A 17,769-nucleotide genomic window follows, 5' to 3' on the forward strand; every position below is an offset into this window, starting at 1 on the left:
TCTTTAATCCCTCTCTGTGAACCTTGCAGCTCAGTGCCAACTTGACCTCCACATCATAAGCCTATTCATGTCAATCTGACACATCGTGCTGATGGGAACAGATCCACTTTGCCTCTGACAGGAACAAGGGATTTTGCCATAATGAACACTCCAGTTCTTCCAGTTCCACGGTCGAGCCAATGAGTCAGGTCTGTGGGCCCATTTGAATAATGAGAATGAGACTAACTATGTGCAATAGACACAAGAATCCAATGAATGGCCTGCCAATCACTGCTGCTGATTGCATGTCTATCCGCTGAGGAAGAGTGTGACCATTAGACCCACTGTCAGCAGCAGCAGCAGAGAGGTTTGTGAACGCAGCCCTGTGGGTATTATTATAGAGCCTCCATTAAAATGCTTTTGTTTTCCTTCTGTTTCACCCTCTGTGTTGTAGTTTTACTTACAGTGTTATTTTGTGTCCCCGCTCTCTTCTGCTGAATATTAATGTCTTCTATGCTAATGGCCTTACACCGGCTGAGGTCGACCAGGCTCCTCCTCTGAATGTTAATCCGCTGCCTCATTTGCATACGCTTAAGTGTCAAATTCCCCCACAAATCATCGCAGCTGCCTCAGTACGGCGAGGCCAGTGCCCCCCGAGCGACAGCACAGAAACAATGTGGTCACAGCGTATGCATAGCATCAAATCCACATCAAAGCCTGTTTAGATTGCCAGGTCACAGCGGGTTCACATTGTGTAAAATGAAGGTAATGGGATAGCAGTCAGCCCGGTGCAGAAATACAGCCGGGCAGGTAATAAGTATGAATGGAGCAGGTAATAAGGTTGGGATAGAAACAGACCCCGTGTCATCACAGGAGCAGGACTGTTTAAGCTCCAGCACAGTTATCAGTTCAAAGGTGAGCGCCGATCCCAGACAAACACACACGACTTATTGTGTCGTTAGGTTTTATTCTTTCTTATTTCCACGTGTGCTTTTGAGTGCATGGCAGGTGAAGAGGTTGTTACAGGAAATAGTCCTTCAGAGTGTTTTGAGGGAGGAGTTTCACCTAAATATTAAACTATTTGTTTTGTTAACGGGCAGAAATGCAAGATGAGGTTGTATTCGACATGTCAATCTAGGATGGAATTTGAACACAGAAATCAGGTAAAACACCAGTGTTTCATACTACAAATGGAGAGACATGATCATCACTTTAAATAAAGCTCAAATATTGTAGTTTATTAACTGATCAGTCGATTGAACAAAACAACTTGGCAACTATTTTGACAAATGCTGATATTGATGATGATTCCAGCTGCTTCCTTGCAAAAAAACTGGAGCTTTTCTTCACATTATTAGAAACCAAACTAAGTATTTTTCAAGAGATTTAACAACATGTCTAGGGATGGCTCGATATTACTTTTGCCTGTCCAATATCAATACTACAATATTGATCATCTTCCGATATGGATACCATTCCAATGCAGTTTTTTTCTCTCTGTCTTAAATAACAAAGCTGTTAATAATACCATTAACAGGTATTAATGACTTTTAATGGACACATTTTGCTAAACCGAGCCACCTAGAAAACATCACGCTCTAACCGTGAAACAAATATTCTTCTCCCCTAAAAGAAGGAATTCATTCTTTTTATTTAAACTTTTTCACACACAGGAATTTGTGCCAGCGTTTTTGATTGGTCGGCACCATTCAACATTTAAAATTAAAATAAGCTTCATGTGTTACCTGTGACACTTCTCTCTTTACAGCATGTAACTAAAAGCAATTTATGTGATAGTTTAGGCTAATGGATAGAATCAGAATATACACACATATAGATGTGTGCAGGCAATGTATATGGATTTAATTGTCTGTGTAACATTTGCAGGTATGTGCCTGTATCTGCATGCATACAAATTTTTGCTAAAGTATATATGGATATGCATGTTTGTGTACTACCTGCACAGTTGGTACTTTTGTGTACATGCATACCATGAATTAATTCAAGTTTAGTTATTTTAAAAAAATATCCATATATGCACTGTTGTTTTTTTGTGTTTTTTTATTTTGTTCTCTCAACAAGAACTAAAAATAATTTTTGGACTGTATATTATCACGATTCAGCGGTTATGATTCAATATATTGTGTTTTTATTTTATAAAGAACAAACCAACACATGCAGAAAATCTGAGGTAGAAAAGTCTACTTTTTATGCAACAATGAAAATAAATAACAACAATGCTATGGTCTGATCATGGGTTTAAAATGAACCACTGCCATGAATCTTTGCATCTATCACAATATCATGATACAGTGTTTTTGAGAATCAAAACAGTATCAAAGACATAAAACTGTGACACTCAAGAGCAATGATATTTTCTCACACACCTGCAGAAGTCATGTACATAAACATACTTAAGTAACTTAAAACTTTTAGTTTCACTTGGGACATGAACCCTGGTCTCCTGGAATCCACCACTAACGTCCTCCCTACACACACTTTCTCACTCGACAGTCTTCCAGTCATAACTACTACGGCCATTAGAGGTCAGTGCCTTACAATAAATGTAAATATAGTTTGTATAAAGCTGCTTGTACAGACTATACTCCTGTTTTTCTGGTGAGGACGAGCTGGATTTAAAGACGTCAACTTGTCTTTGTGAAAAATTGTGATCTTTCACAATGAAACAATTCATGGAGAAAATGATTAGCAGATTAATTAAAATAATCATCAGTTATAGCCCTGATATCGCCGTTGTTACTGTAAAGATAAAAGGATTAGTTGATTGATGATTCAGTTTTCAAAAAATTATTCAGCAACTACTTTGATAATCAATTAATCACCTATTTCATTTTTTTTTTAAACAACATTTTCTTGTTCCCGCTTCACCAAAATGAGGATTTACAGCTTGTCTCTTTTGTTTCTCTGTCCTCTCTTATATGATTGCAACTGAATATCTTTAGGTTTTGGAGGGTTTGTGGGACAAAACAGGCTTCAGGAGATTGTGACCTTTAGCAATGAAATGTGTCATGGAGAAAATAATCTGGAGATCAAGAACAATAATGATTAGTTGCAGCCCTAATATTACCATCACTACAGTGACACTGAAATGATTAGTTGATTATTTGATGAGTCGATTTTTTGGAAATCATTTGGCAACTACTTGGATAATCAATCAATTATTTTCTGAGATCTTTTAAGGCCAAATTACTTTTGCTATCTCTCCAAAGTGACGATTTACAGCTTTTTCCCTGCTTTATTTTAGGGCAGCAGAAGCTCAGCATGCAAAAACACTTGGCTTGGGGACCAGAGGGTGGCTGGTTTAAGTCCGGCTCAGACTAAAAGTGCAAGGCATCAAACCCTCCAGCAACTCAGGACACCTGATTCTAGGCAGCATCCATCACTCTACCATAACCTCTCCCACACATTGCATGTGTATGTGTGTATACAGGCCTGCAAGTGAATACAATAATTAACAATGGTGTGAAAAAATTAATAAAGTCTATTCCTCTTATAAGCCAGAAAACTCAAACAAAATAAGACATTTGAAGACAATGATTTGAACTATTTTTCTCACATTTTAACTGATTAATTGATTAATTGAGAAAGTAATCAACGGATAAATAGATAAATTAAACGATCATTAGTTGCAGCCTTAGACTACACTGTAGCTCTCTCCACCTACACGTACACCTCATAGCTAAAAGCAAACACCTTCATGTTTTTTCATTCTGGAGGTTGAAGGAAACAGACATATAGATGAAATAATGTGTTCACTAAAAAGTAAACTACAAAACACCATAAAAAAACCTCTCTAATGCACTTCTCCTTTGAACATTAATTTTTCTGATTTTTAAAATGATCCATGAGATAAAACACGCTGCAAACATTGTCCAGAAAAAGTTCCTGTCCATGCAACAATACCGCATGTAAGAAATCAAACGATTAAAACAGGATAACATGCCTCCGTCTAATTCTAACAGCGTGTTATTTCACTCCCAGAGGATTAACTGCATAAAGCTTTTGCTATAGATGTCACTTAAACTCGTGCAGACTATAACTTCCTCCTCTGGGGGTAAGTCTCCTCCAAGTGTCAAGTCCTTGAGTCCTGCGCCTGCCAGTGTGAGCGGCAGTTGCACCACCAGCCAAGCAAATTCAAAAAGCACACTCATGAATAAGACAAATGGAAGACTTTCTAACAGAGGAGTGACTTCAGTCGGCTCCTTCAACACTTTCCTAAAAGGTGGTGTCATACTGAGGCTTAGTCAGTTCCCTCCGTTCTACTCAGAGCGGCGGGAATGCAAACTATAGTGAGTCATTTTTGCTATGACGGCCTGCCAGCGAGCACGATGTTAAGTACGCTCGCAGCTATTCTTACCCTTAACAATGGCTGTCCTTTCACCATATTAAGCGTCTTTACTTGGGTGATAGTTCTGACAAGACTGCTATTTGGGAGCTTGAAATCATTTTGACTGGATCAACAAAATATAGCAACAAATCCAGTCAAAGAATGGCTTTAACGTCCCTTCACACTCAAATCCAACAGGAGAGCTCCACATTATATTTTCTTTGAATCAGTTTGATTTACTTTTTTTCCTCTACAACAACAAGACAAAAACAATAGAGGCCCCTGCTCATAATCAGAAATATAGTCTAAAAACTCTAATGTTCTGTTTGGGGATCTGTGCTCTCTTAATCAGCTCAAAAAAACACACTTCAACATTGTTTAATCAGCTTGAAAAGTCATGAATTTCCTAATTCATTGAGAAAGATTTCTGCATCATTTATGTGTCCGCTGTAAAAGAAAATGTTAAATGTGACTTTTTATATGCTCTTTATATGTTTTTGTTGTTGATAATAATTGAGAAGGTAAGAAAAGCTAAACAATCATTTGTGTTTTTTTAAGTTGATATAACCTGTAGTTTGCACACATCTGAGGGTAAGAAATGCTCAGATGTGGTGAGAAAAGTTGGTTGGTTTAATATTCCACAGGTCTGACCTGACATCACTATTACAAAAACAAAGAAAGGTTCTAACTCTTCACATTTATTTTTTCAAGTACAGTGATTTAAAAAAAAAAATGTTATTAGAGCATTTTGAATGAATTAAAAGAAAAACTCTAATTAAATACTTTGACTTAAATCAGATATGTCAATATATTAAATACATAATAAATGTTAATGTTTTTATCAAAACAAAAGCCTGTGGTTGCTTAGCCTGCAGACAAAGTTTTATCTGCAGAATAAGGCTACCTTCACTCTGCAAGACAAAAGCTGCCTAAATCAGATTTTTTTTCTCAAACTGCACGTGACTCAGATTTGATTTTTTCATGACAGCGTGAGCAGAACAAATCACGTGGAATTTAATCAGATACAGGTCTGATTTTTTTTTTGCAGTGCAACCTCAGCGTGAACAGCGTGCTTAGTTTGTAAGCTCGATGCTAACATATAATAGGAATTCCCATTAAGCTGCTAACGGAAATTAGCATCATGATCACAGTAATATTATCTAAACAAATGGGTCCATTTTACGTCACGTTTAACATAAAACAACATGTCTGCTCAGACATTCAGGCCTGCTCTGTGGAAATGAACTAATTGCTGCTGACACTGTTAACTCAGCAACAGCTAAATGAAGCAGCTTACTTCACCTCTAGACGTGTATGATTCAACTTTTCCACATGATCTAGTGTTTAAAAAGCAAACAAAACTCCCAACAAAACTCTGATATCTTTGGCACACAAGTATCGTGATAGTATCAACTTGGAAAAATAAGTGTATTGTGCCAGCCCTATTGTGTAGCAGGCACTTGTTAAGTCAATGAAAGCAATTTAACTTTGTATTACTGGCTCTATTTACCAGCTAAAATTTCATTGTCAGAATAATACATAATAGTATAAATTTCTCCTGATCTGACATATAATTTATTGGCCTGATATATCATGCATCCTCACAAGTAAGTCTATTTGTACTTCTGTTACTAGAGTTTTGTAATAGTTTGTCCATCAGACATGTAACAGGGAGGCAAGAGTGATGTCTCTCTGTAGAACATACTGTACATTTTTATGTAAGGCAAACAAAATGATACTACAGTAGTTCATGCATAGGCCATATAACCTATAAAAAATACAAAAATGCTACTTTATTTGGTGTAACAACAAGGCTTTGAGCATTTTGCTGTGACGGCCTGCCAGCAAGCACAAACCCAGACAGCAGTGGGGTCTGTGGGATCCAAAACAATGAGGAAGTAAAGCCAAAGTCAACAGATCACGAGGGTTAACATTGTAATATAACTGAGTTAGTCAAACTGATACTTGAAGCGTTCGTTCACTGCCAGCAGTTTTCTATCAAACACAGAAGGATATGGATCTGCAACAGCTGCTCGCAGCAAAACCTTGATGAAATATTTAAGAAACTATCCAGCAGGACAATTCAGCTATTTTCTTCTAATGGAATCCAGATTTTTTTGTGCGCAAGAAAACATCCCAAACTTCCTGTTTTTGTAACAACATCATCGTGACCCTGCACCGATACTGACATGGCCTCGTTTCTAAATGTGAGCTGACTTTTAAAGTCCTCTTGCAAGGAGATGGACTGAGCTGCCGCGGCGGCGGCGGCTCAGTGATAAAAAGAAGCGGCGGAATGACCCTTCAGGCACGCATCATCATTAAGGGACCAGCAGCTAACCTCGCTTTACAGCAAGTAAACAGCTTCAGTTAGTCTGTTTCATGAAGCACACACAGTGTTTGTGCACCTCTCTGTCTTAGAGAGACAATTAGACATTCTATATGAAGCTCTGTATTATTTTGTTTCTGCTTCAAATATTTTCCAAATGCAATAGGTTTGTGTAAATTGATGGCTACACTTCTGCATTCATGAGGATAATTGCTATATAATTTGGTTAAAAGCCTGAACTGAGCTGTATGGCACATCTGGAATGGATGCAAACAAATCACAAAAACTCGAGGCATTTTATTTCCTGCTATAAGACACCACTTCTTCCTCATTATATTCACCACCTGCATTCTAATCAAACAATAACCACGTCGCTAAAGAGGAGACGTATTATACACTCCTGCTGCCGAAGAAAGAACGAAAGAAAGACGAGGAGAAGAGTGAAGACACTAGGAACACCAACGGGAACAAAAAACTAATTATATTATTATCCAATTATATAATTTAGTCTGAGGAGATGAAGGTAATGGTTTAAACTGATGTGTTTGTGTGCTCGCATCATGAAACTCAGCCATGTCAATCGCATGTTTGTTTGTGTTTTTAACACATGCGTAGGTTCTGTTATGTCCCTGTATGCGCGTGCATGAGTGTGACTCTGTGCATGTATGTGTGCGAGCGGTGATTGCACTCGGTGTCTGGGTATGTGTGGTACGGGAGTTGAGGTCCACTGGGGCTTGGACCACTCCGTATGAATAATGCATCAGACTGGGCCGTTGCATCTCAGCAACATTGCCTTGGTCTGCTTAAAGTTGCAAGTTCCTCTTTGGGAAAGTCAGCAGCATCGTTCTGCACGATGCTGCTGCTGATGCTGCTGCTGCTGCTGCTGCAGTCACTCAGCTGGACTCAGCTTTAAAACAAGAATACAAAAAAATGGCTGCAAAAATTTCACATCAAATCTTTTAATTATGGCGTATGTATCTGAAACCTCTTTTAACATCTCAGTGGGGATCAAATTCCAGCCTTAAAGCTTCCAATAGCAACCAGAAGTTACATTATTGAAAAAAAAAAAGAATATTTAAAACTGAAACAATTTGTCGATTACGTGATTAGAGGATTGATAGAGAATTAATTGGCAACTGTTTAAAAAAATGTATTTGTAAGTAAATTTTAAATATAATTTTGGACCACCCCTTATGAATAATGCATCAGACCGGACGGTTGCATCTCAGCAACGTTGCCTTGGTCTGCTTAAAGTTGCAACTTCCTCTTTGCGAGCATCAGTCTGCACGCGAGGGCCAAATACCTTGATAAATCCAAAAGACAAAATCTAGCCTCATGTCATAATTGGGACTGCAACTGATGATTATTTTCATAGTCAATTAATTGGTTGATTATTTTCTCAAATAATCAATTAATGTTTCGTTTTACTCACAAGCCAAAGATATTCAGTTCACTGTCAGAAAGAAGTAAAGACACCAGAAAACATGCACATTTACGCTGAAATCAGAGAATTTTGCATCTCAGCAACATTGCCTCAGTCTGCTTAAAGTTTAAAGTTCCTGTTTAGGAACATCAGCAGCATCATGCTGCTCATTAGGGCTGGGCGATATGGCTAATACATAATATTTCCATATTTTTAGGCTTTTCTGCCTTCTTCTCTTAAATAACATACTGTATATTCTAAAAGAGTGCAAACATATGATGATGATGATGATGATGATGATGATGATGATGACAATATAATGCACTGCTGTAGATGAACCTACCCAACAGACAGAGCAGGGCAACATGGACAAAATCCAATATCATAACAATTTAACCAAACACCTCCATATAGATATTCTACAGATGATTATTGGTGCTTTCACAAAATATTAACACAATGAGATTTTGGTAAATAATCACAAGAAATGTGGATATAATGACTAAGTGGGCAAACGAAAATAATAGAACAGCTACAACAGTCTGGTGAGTTCAGAAAATAACATCACTTTACTGTAATGCAGCCTTTAAAACCAGAAAAAGACAACAGGTATGACATATCATGATATCACGATATCCATATAATATTGATATATTGCCCAGCCCTACATCAAATTATTTAACCATGGTTTATTCATCCAAAACATTCAAATTTCAGCTTTAAAGCCTCCAACAGCAACCAAAAGTTACATTATTGAAACAAATACATATATTTGGGGCTGAAACAATTAGTTGATTAAGTATTTAAGACAGTTGGTAGAGGATTTTTTTTTTTTGAAAAAACAATAAATTTTGGGGTAATTTTTAAAGTAAAAATGGCAAAATTCACTCATTACAGCTTCTAAATTGTTCGGTGAATGTTTTTTTTGGTTTTGGACAGCAGGCTGGACAAAGCAGGGACAGTTTTTAGAGGTCACTGTGAACTCTGGGGTCTTGTGATGGCATGTTTTGCTATTTGCTGACAGACGGTAACACTTCATGACAATCATCATCAGTAGATGGCAACCCTAACCTTACCCATCCAGAGAATCCATCCATCCAGAGACTCAACACATTCTCACTCCCAGCTCGTCACATACAGCAGGTTGATGACTATGACCATGTAGGTACAGCTCTAAGTGTCAGTTTTGCACGTGCAGGTCTGTGCAATAAAAAACATGCAACGTCCAGGCAGACCTTCAAATAAAAGGCACAAAAATAGAGCTGCAGCGATTAATCGATTATTAATCAATTAATGAATTAATTAATTGATTTGAGTACTTTTTAAGGAATAAAGCTTCTTAAAGGTGAATATTTTCTGTTTTCTTTAGTCCTCTATGACAGTAAACTGAATATGTTTGAGTCGTGGACAAAACAAGACATTTGAGGACGTCATCCTGCACTTTGGGGAACAATAATCAACATATTTTACCATTTTCTGACATTTTATAGACAAAACAACTAGTATTCGATTACTCGAGAATAATCGGCCGATTAATCGGCTATGCAAATAATAGTTAGTTGCAGCCCTACACAAAAAATAACTTGCGCCAACAAAACAACTTGTGTAGGTTTAGGAAAAGATCATGCTTTGGGTTAAAGTAAGTATGTTGCATAAGTTCATGTATACATAATTGCATAATGTAACGTGCATGTGTTACATACATAAAGTATTTTAATCATCAGTCGCAACTTTATAACAGCCATTCAAATAAGGTTTGTAGATGGTTTATAAGCTAATTATTAACATCAACAGCATGTTAAGTAATTATTTTATATTACACAAGCTAATGATGAAATAACATACATTATTTCATTACTAATAATTAGTAAACATAATCAGTTATCATTCATTGCTTGTTAAAAGTGAAAAAACTTAACTAACTATAAATATACCATTTATAATGATGGCTATTATAAAGTGTTACTGTGAATGATTAGGCTGTTATAAGATGCTTTTTATTGCATTTTGCTGCTATCTATTCCCCTAAAGATGCCTCACGAGGAGAACCTGACATGTTGGATGAACTTTTTATCTGCAGATTTACACATTGGTGCTCACAGAACAGATGCTGAAGACAGATGCTCGCTTATATACAGTAATTCACAGCGGGATCACCAAAGGTTTAGTCTGAATGACACTGTACGCCACACTCACTGAGCGCCCAACCGAGTTACAGCATCGGGACGCTGACGTGAAATTAATTCACCCTCCAGCAATTATATTATGATCGTCTCATGTTGCAACAGGGTCACTTTCATTGAGAAAAAAAAAACTGCATCCACAGACAGACAGAGCAATGATGCATCATGAATCATGGGACACATTATTTTGCTTTAACAGTTACACAACAAACACTTCACCAGACAAAACTCTCTACAGTCTTGTTGGGCTTGTTTGGCTTCAGCTGTTGCGGTCTTGGAGCAACCAAACACAATATGCAAATATGTCAAAACCAGGCGATATGTAAATGTATGCAAATGAATTAAATGCACGTGAAAAGGCTACTTTGCCTCAGTCTGTGCAGCCTGCTTAGACTTGAACACTCTTACAGGCACCCATCAGCCACTTCCTTATATTCCTCACTGTGTTATGTTTATATATAACAATGATTAATTCATGTTTCTTAATATTCCATGTCTACATAGAACTCTATTGTATTAATATGGGTATTTAACTGTGTAAATTGTGATTAATTTCATATGTATGCAGTGCAGTTTCACTTGTTTTTGAATTTTTATTATAATTTACCTCAGTCTGTGTTATGTTTACATATAACTTTATTAACATGGCTCAGTGCAAAAAAGTGTTAAGCAGGGTTCAGTGTTGTGGGTCAGAAATCTTCTTCTCAAAAGTCAATTTTTACTCGCCACTGTACAAATTATTTTAATAGCGGTTATTAAACAATCGCAAAGATTAAAGTTAATTGTCATGTTTAATCTAGGGTTGCGATGTCCCTAAAATGTCAGAAAATAATGAAAAATGTCCACCAAAATTTTTCAAAGTCAAAGTTGATGTCTTTAAATGTTTCTTTGTGTGAGTCTAAAAGACAAAGATATTCAGTTTAATATGATAATAAAAGAAAGTCTCCACATTGGAGAGGCTCAGGCATTTTCTGCTATTTTAAGGAAAAATGACTTAAACAATTAATCTAATTCTTTTTCACCTCTTGCCTAATGGGTTGCCAAATTGACTTCCCCACTCCTTATTACAAACCCTTGCTTATTAAGTCTAACAATTTTGATTAATTTCAAATGTCTGCAGTGTTTTATTACAAAAAGTGAAGCCTACTTTAAGTGGATCACTGACCTCGGACCAGGTGACACTTGGGTCATGAATTTTAAACCAGCTATTTGGCCACATGAACGCATCTCCTCCACATTTCATCTTTTGCACACTTAAATTTGAGTTTTCAGCGTTTGCCTCAGCCTTTGCAGCCTGGTTGGACTTGAATACTCTTTCAGACACCTGTGAGGCATTTCTGTTAATATTCCTTATGTTAACATATAACTTTTTGTGTCAATATAGACCCATAAAAGTAAAAAAAAAAAATTAAATCTTACAATTTGGATTAATTTTATATTTACAGAGCAGTTTCACCTGATTTTAATCTTTGTTATAATTTATCTCAGTCTGTGCAGCCTGGTTAGACATGAACATGAGCAGGCTTCTTTATATTCCTTATTGTGTTACGTATACATATAACTTTCTGTATTAATGTATAACAAAATGCAAAAACATTTAAAAAAAAATGTCAATCAGTGTTTCCAAAAGCCCAAGGTGACATCCTAAAATGTTTTGTTTTGTCCACAACCCAAAGATATTCATGTTTACTGTCAAAGAAACCAGAAAATATTATCATTTAAGAAGCTGGAATGAGAGACTTTTGACTTTTTTTCACTTATTAAAGTATTTGGCAATTAATCTAATAATTGAAAAATAATCAATTAATGGTTGCAGCTCTAGAATTTGCCTCAGTCTGTGCAGCTTGGTTAGACCTGAATACTCATATGTTTATATTTAACTTTCTGTATGAATATATAACTGCAGAAAGAGTGTTAACTGTTGAAATTTTCATTGATTTCATGTTTGCAGTGCAGTTTCACCTGAATTTGGATTTTCCCCTCAGTCTGTGCAGCCTGGTCAGACTTCTGCTCTCTCAGACACCTATCAGCCATTCTTTATATTCCTCACTGTTTTAATGTTTACCTGTAACTTTCTGTATTAATATATAACAGTACAAAACAGCGTTAACTGTTAAAAACTGGATTAATTTCATATGTTCGCAGCGCAGTTTCACCTGATTTTTCATTTCTACGATGACAACAGAAGCCTAGTTCAGGTGAATCACTCACCTCAGACCAGGTGACACTTGGGTCATGAATTTTAAACAAGCTAATTGGCCACGTGAACGCATCCCCTCCACATTTCATCCTGTTCTCTCTTCAATTTCAGATTTTAGCGCTGAAACACTTCAGAGACAGCTGGTATTTCTTGCAGCGCAGTCTAGCCTGTTTACTTTCACCTCAGGAATGTTTGGCACTTTGGCATCACATCCACGTCTCCTGATTGACAGACCTTTATGCCCCATCTCTCCTCTTTCTCTCCCCTCTACATCCCTCCTCTCCCCTCCTCTCCTCCTCCACAGCCCCGCTTCCCTCCCTCCGGTACCGCAGCCTGAACGGGACCGTGCCGCCCCGCGGTTCCCTCCGCTCCGCTCGGCTCCAGCTCACCTCTGTGCGCGCCTGCAGCCGCTTGTTCATCTCGTAGATCCGGTACTCGGGCTGGACCATGTAGGGCGAGTGTCTCCTGTAGAAGGGTCCGAACGGAGACGAGTAGAACGGGTCGTGGGTCGGGTTGGACATGGTGGCTCCGGGTTTCAACATCCAGCGGGCACGGCGGCGGCGCACATGGGAGCGCGATGCTCTCCGAAGAGAAGACCCCCGGTGGGAAGCAGCCGCTGTCGAGGCTGAGCTGCACTCTGCAAGTTGGCCTGCCTAGTTCGCTGCTATAGCGTGGAGCTGGAGGAGGAGGAGGAGGAGGAGGAGGAGGGAGGAGGAGAGGAGCGGAGGAGGGGGAGGAACAGGGGAGGAGGGGAGGAGAGGGGGGGTAGTAGAATTGAAGGGGGAGGAGGGAAGTCGTTTCCTGTTCCCTCAAGACCTACACTCAGTTTTGCACTCTTGCAAAGTTCAAGTAAGACCTCCGTGTGCATGTGTGCATGTGTGTGTGTGTAAACGTGTGTTTCATTGTGTGTTTTCAGTGTAATGTTTCAGTTTACATGTAGTGATACTGTAACCATAAAGAAATAATGAATATTCAGGATTCACATGATGTTTTGAAATGTGTGAAAAGTGCAGAGGTGCACTGAATGTATGTCTGAATCCTTGGAATAATCACCATTATATTTTCAGCCCATCACAATTTGATCATATGCAACCAAAGATTATGTTCATTGTCAATTAATCTGATGAATATTTTATCAACAAATCTAAACCGTCTCAGTTGTTTTGTTGCCTGAACCTACAAAGGTAGTTTTTGTGTAGGGCTGCAACTAATGATTATTTTCATAGTCAATTCACTGCCGATTATTCTTGATTAATCCATAAATCGTTGCTTGGTCTATAAAATGTCAGAAAATCATGAAAAATATTGTTCAGTGCCTCAGAAAGTATAGGGTGATGTCCTTAAATATCTTGTTTTGCCAACAACCCAAAAGATGTTTGCTTTACTGAACCAACATTTTTTTTAATTACAGATGTTTTAAAAATTGCCCAAACTGATTAATCAATTATCAAAATAGTTGGCAATTAATTTGATAATCAGTTAGCTGTTGCAGCTCTAGTTAAGTCAGTGTTCAAATGGGTTCAGATGCATCAAACAATTTATGTTATAAAAACTCCTTACAGTAGCTTTAACATGCATTTTTCAAGGTTTTCACAGGTCCACTTGAGTAGACAGCATGTGTTTAAAGGGAAAATGCAGCCTTTTTTATGTGGATGTCCAAACAGTGTTGATGGTAAATTAACTGAAATATTATCATAATTGCAATACGGCCAAAAGCACTATCCAAATCACAGAAGCATGTGTGACAAACAGCGTTACGATGAAGTACTGCAGTGCTGCAGAGATACTCTGGCCTACAAATCTTGTTCTCCACATGAAGAGCACATGTTTGTGTGGTACAGACCCCCACAAACGTCACATCATCATGATCTTAATTATTTTTTTCAGTGAAAATGAAAATTGTGATGCAGAAGGATCATTCCCACTAATGGTGACTAATAAAGCAATTGTAATATCTGTGAAAATAATCGCAGCATGATTTTATCATGACTGCTTATGGTAAATGCAGTCAATTGAAGTAATAAATTCCTCAGTGTGTGCTATACTGACAGAGAAAACTGAGTTCTTCTGCTCAGGAGCTGTGCTGGTAGTGCCTACATATACCAGGACGCACGGCGCATGAGCCTCTGATGCCGACACCCATGTTGCTGTGTATCACCATCCTAGACTATAGCTATTACTTTGTGGTCTAAAACATAGCATTAGATGAGAAAAAAAAGGACAGCAGAGATTAGAATTTCAACCTCTTCCTTCTGTATGTAGGACGTATGTAACCTGTATGCAGGAACAACAACAGATTTTGCAGCAGTCAGTTTAGCAGCACTTAATTTATTGCTTCAGTTGACTACATTTACCATCAACAATGACTGGACATACACATGAAAAGTGCAGAATTTTCCCTTTAAATTTTCAAATGAAGAAATACGTATTTAACAAATCCAATGAATGAAATGATAGATTTTGTGGAAAAATATAAAATAATATATTTGTAATTGTGCTAATCTAATGTGTTCACACATTTCATCATATTCTAAAACCGTTCAATGTAAAAATGTTTAACCTTGCTCTTGACTCCTCAGCCTCTCCCTACCTCTAACTGTCGAACTGCATATTTATTTCAACAAAGATTTTCTACAAAAATAACAGGAATTATGGCTCGTCAGATTCTAGCGGCACTGGTAAATCAGCAGTATAGTCTCTTCAGTTTTTACTGAGTTGTACATTGGTTCACCAAGTCTATCTTCTATGAACATTGGCAGAAAACCCAGAGCACGGAGCCACAAGACACTGCTTGCAGGTATTCTTGGTTTCGCTGCAGCTGAGCTCTGCAAAGTATAAAGACACTAACTATTTCTCAAGAGATGGAACAAATATGTGCAAAATATCAGAAATCAATTGACTTAGAGCCAAAAAAATGACTGCAGATGAAGTATTTTGAAGTCGCAGCAATAGCATGAATTGAAGTTGAAACAACCTGCAATGCATGATGTCCAATTTGGTGCAGTAATAATTAATTGTAATTTCCTCCCAACCTAAAATCAATACTTCATTTTAGGTCTCTATGGTGTGATTGGTAAGACATTCCTGAGCTGCTGAGTGTTTCTGGCTTTCCGTTCGCCATCTTGATTTTTGGAAAATTTGCGTTGCGCCAGCAACAGCTGGCCAGTGGGTGGCAGTGTATGGGATGAGTCTGCAGTGGTGGCTACTATCTAAATTGTATATACAAGAAATCTTTTTGATAGCTGTCCACTGGGGTGACAACTATGTGTGAAAGGGTTAATATGTGGACAAGAATAAGACCACTGTTATGTGTAAGGGAGAACATCAGCAGTATTTTGCATTAAAAAAAACCCTCAATATTGATTGATGTTACTTTTGTTCATGTTATAACTTTTCCTTGTGCTTTCAAACACAGTTAAATGCTGAATAAAGAGGTGAGAGTCTATTGCAACTTGGGGTCAAATATCTTCAGTGTTAACAGTATTAAGAGAATTTTGTATTCTGGCAGCAGAAAGATTAAGAGGAAGCCACCAGGTCAGCAATCGCAAAGAAATAATGTCTTTCTTTCATGATTTTGGTTTAAAAAAAAAAAAAAAACAGAATAAAAACACTCTTCAGGAAGTTTGTTTGAAAAAAAAAAACTCAAGAGCTTACATTTCAGCTGCATGTTTTATGAGTGAAATTAAAAGTAAAATGTGGTGTGACCTTGTCTGATCTGAGTGAAGCTCTGGTGTTAACATAAGTTCAGTACTTTTCCTCCTCAGCCGGAGCGAGGACTCACAGTGAGAGATGAACAGCACATCTGATGAAGCTGCACTCGTAAACAGCCCATTTTATGTGTAGCATGATTTCATAATATTGTATTGATCATGTTGCCTGCGGTCAATGCTGCTAATGACAAAATCTTAGTACCTGGACCAAGTGGCATAATTTGTGATTAAAGGAGGGTGAACACTCGCTGCTTTGTCTGCAGCAGTGGTACAATATCACTCTGAATATTTACAAGCCAAAACATGCTAGATTTTTTCATTTAAGTCAGTAACATCTGCACATTTATTGTTAGAACTGCTAGATTTACTGTAAAGCCACTGTGTTGAAGATTTGAAAATTTTAGCACCAAGACATTGTAGCACCGCAACAATATGCAGATATAAACATATACAAGTTTTTAAAACAACTGTGCTCAACTCATTAAGCAGCCAGATTAACCCATTAAGGTACCCTGGAGCTAAAATTTGCAGTTGGACCCGTACAACCCCCTGCCACCTTTGTCACCTCCAGGTTTCAGTTTCACTGAGTACAACTAGTATTCATGTGCTAGAATAATACTTAAAGGGCAACTTCATCTGTCTTTCTTTCCATGAAAAAAAGTAAATAAAAAATAAATAAATAATGGACCTGCCATTTCATTTGTCCATCTATAGCTGAAAATGCAGGACCCTCCTTTGATGATATTGTGCTTTGATAAGGCTCTGCATGGGCTTTAATGGGTTCATTAAAGGGATAGTTCACCCAAAATGAAAATTTAGTAATTATCTACTCACCGTCATGCTGATTTAAGGTCGGGTTTAGTTTTTTTAGTCTACAAAACACCGCTGGACTTTAACAGGAAAACAGCGCTGCAGAATATCCTAAACAATTTAAGTGAATGGTGACCAGTTTTCAAACATAAAAAACACCCCACCCCACCCCACCCCGAAAAAACAACAACAACAAAAAAAACATAAAACGCCTCCATACTGCACACTTGGTATATTCCAGTTCAAGTGCGTGTGTACACCATCACACACACACCCAGTTTAAATGGCGTGCACATGCACATTGCTCCAAGCTAAGGATCTACAGTGAAGATTTAGGCTAAAAACATGCCAAGTCCACTTGGCATGCCAGGGCTTCAGGAGACTTGGATGACACCAGATGAGCAGTATGGAGACATTTAATGTGTTTTTTTGTTGTTGTTATTTATTTTTTTTTTAATTTTGGTTGAAAACTGGTCACCATTCACTTAAATTGTTTGGGAGATTCAACACTGTTTTCCTGTGAAACTCCAGCAGTGTTTTGTGAACTAAAAAACTAAACCTTCAGGTTGGTGGGTAGATAATGCCTGAATTTTCATATTTGGGCGAACTATCCCTATAAACAGAGGGCTGATATTGTCACCAGGGCAACCACTAGAGGGGACTGTTAGGAGCCACATATGCACACTACATTTGGACAAACTTTTCTGTCAATAAAGACAAGTAAATATCGGACCAGCCTCCCACTTGCAATACAGGAATGTCCCACATGTCCCACTTTTAAGACCCATCT

General features: G+C 37.8%; 1 protein-coding gene across 4 annotated transcripts in view; it reads right to left on the minus strand.

Moving 5' to 3' along the window:
* ldb2a (LIM domain binding 2a) overlaps positions 1-13,121 on the minus strand; it is a 155,505-nt gene extending 142,384 nt beyond the window's left edge. For all 4 annotated transcript variants that reach the window (XM_084719756.1, XM_084719755.1, XM_084719754.1 and 1 more), the window contains exon 1: positions 12,849-13,121. In XM_084719756.1, the coding sequence (XP_084575882.1) occupies positions 12,849-13,001 (153 nt within the window). In that variant the 5' untranslated portion in view covers positions 13,002-13,121. The remainder of the gene's footprint in view (positions 1-12,848) is intronic.
* Between the last annotated feature and the right edge of the window lie 4,648 nt (positions 13,122-17,769).

The sequence above is a fragment of the Lutjanus erythropterus genome, chromosome 5, assembly GCF_056507025.1.
Source record: "Lutjanus erythropterus isolate fLutEry1 chromosome 5, fLutEry1.hap2, whole genome shotgun sequence".
In the NCBI taxonomy this organism is placed as follows: Eukaryota; Metazoa; Chordata; class Actinopteri; order Lutjaniformes; family Lutjanidae; genus Lutjanus; species Lutjanus erythropterus.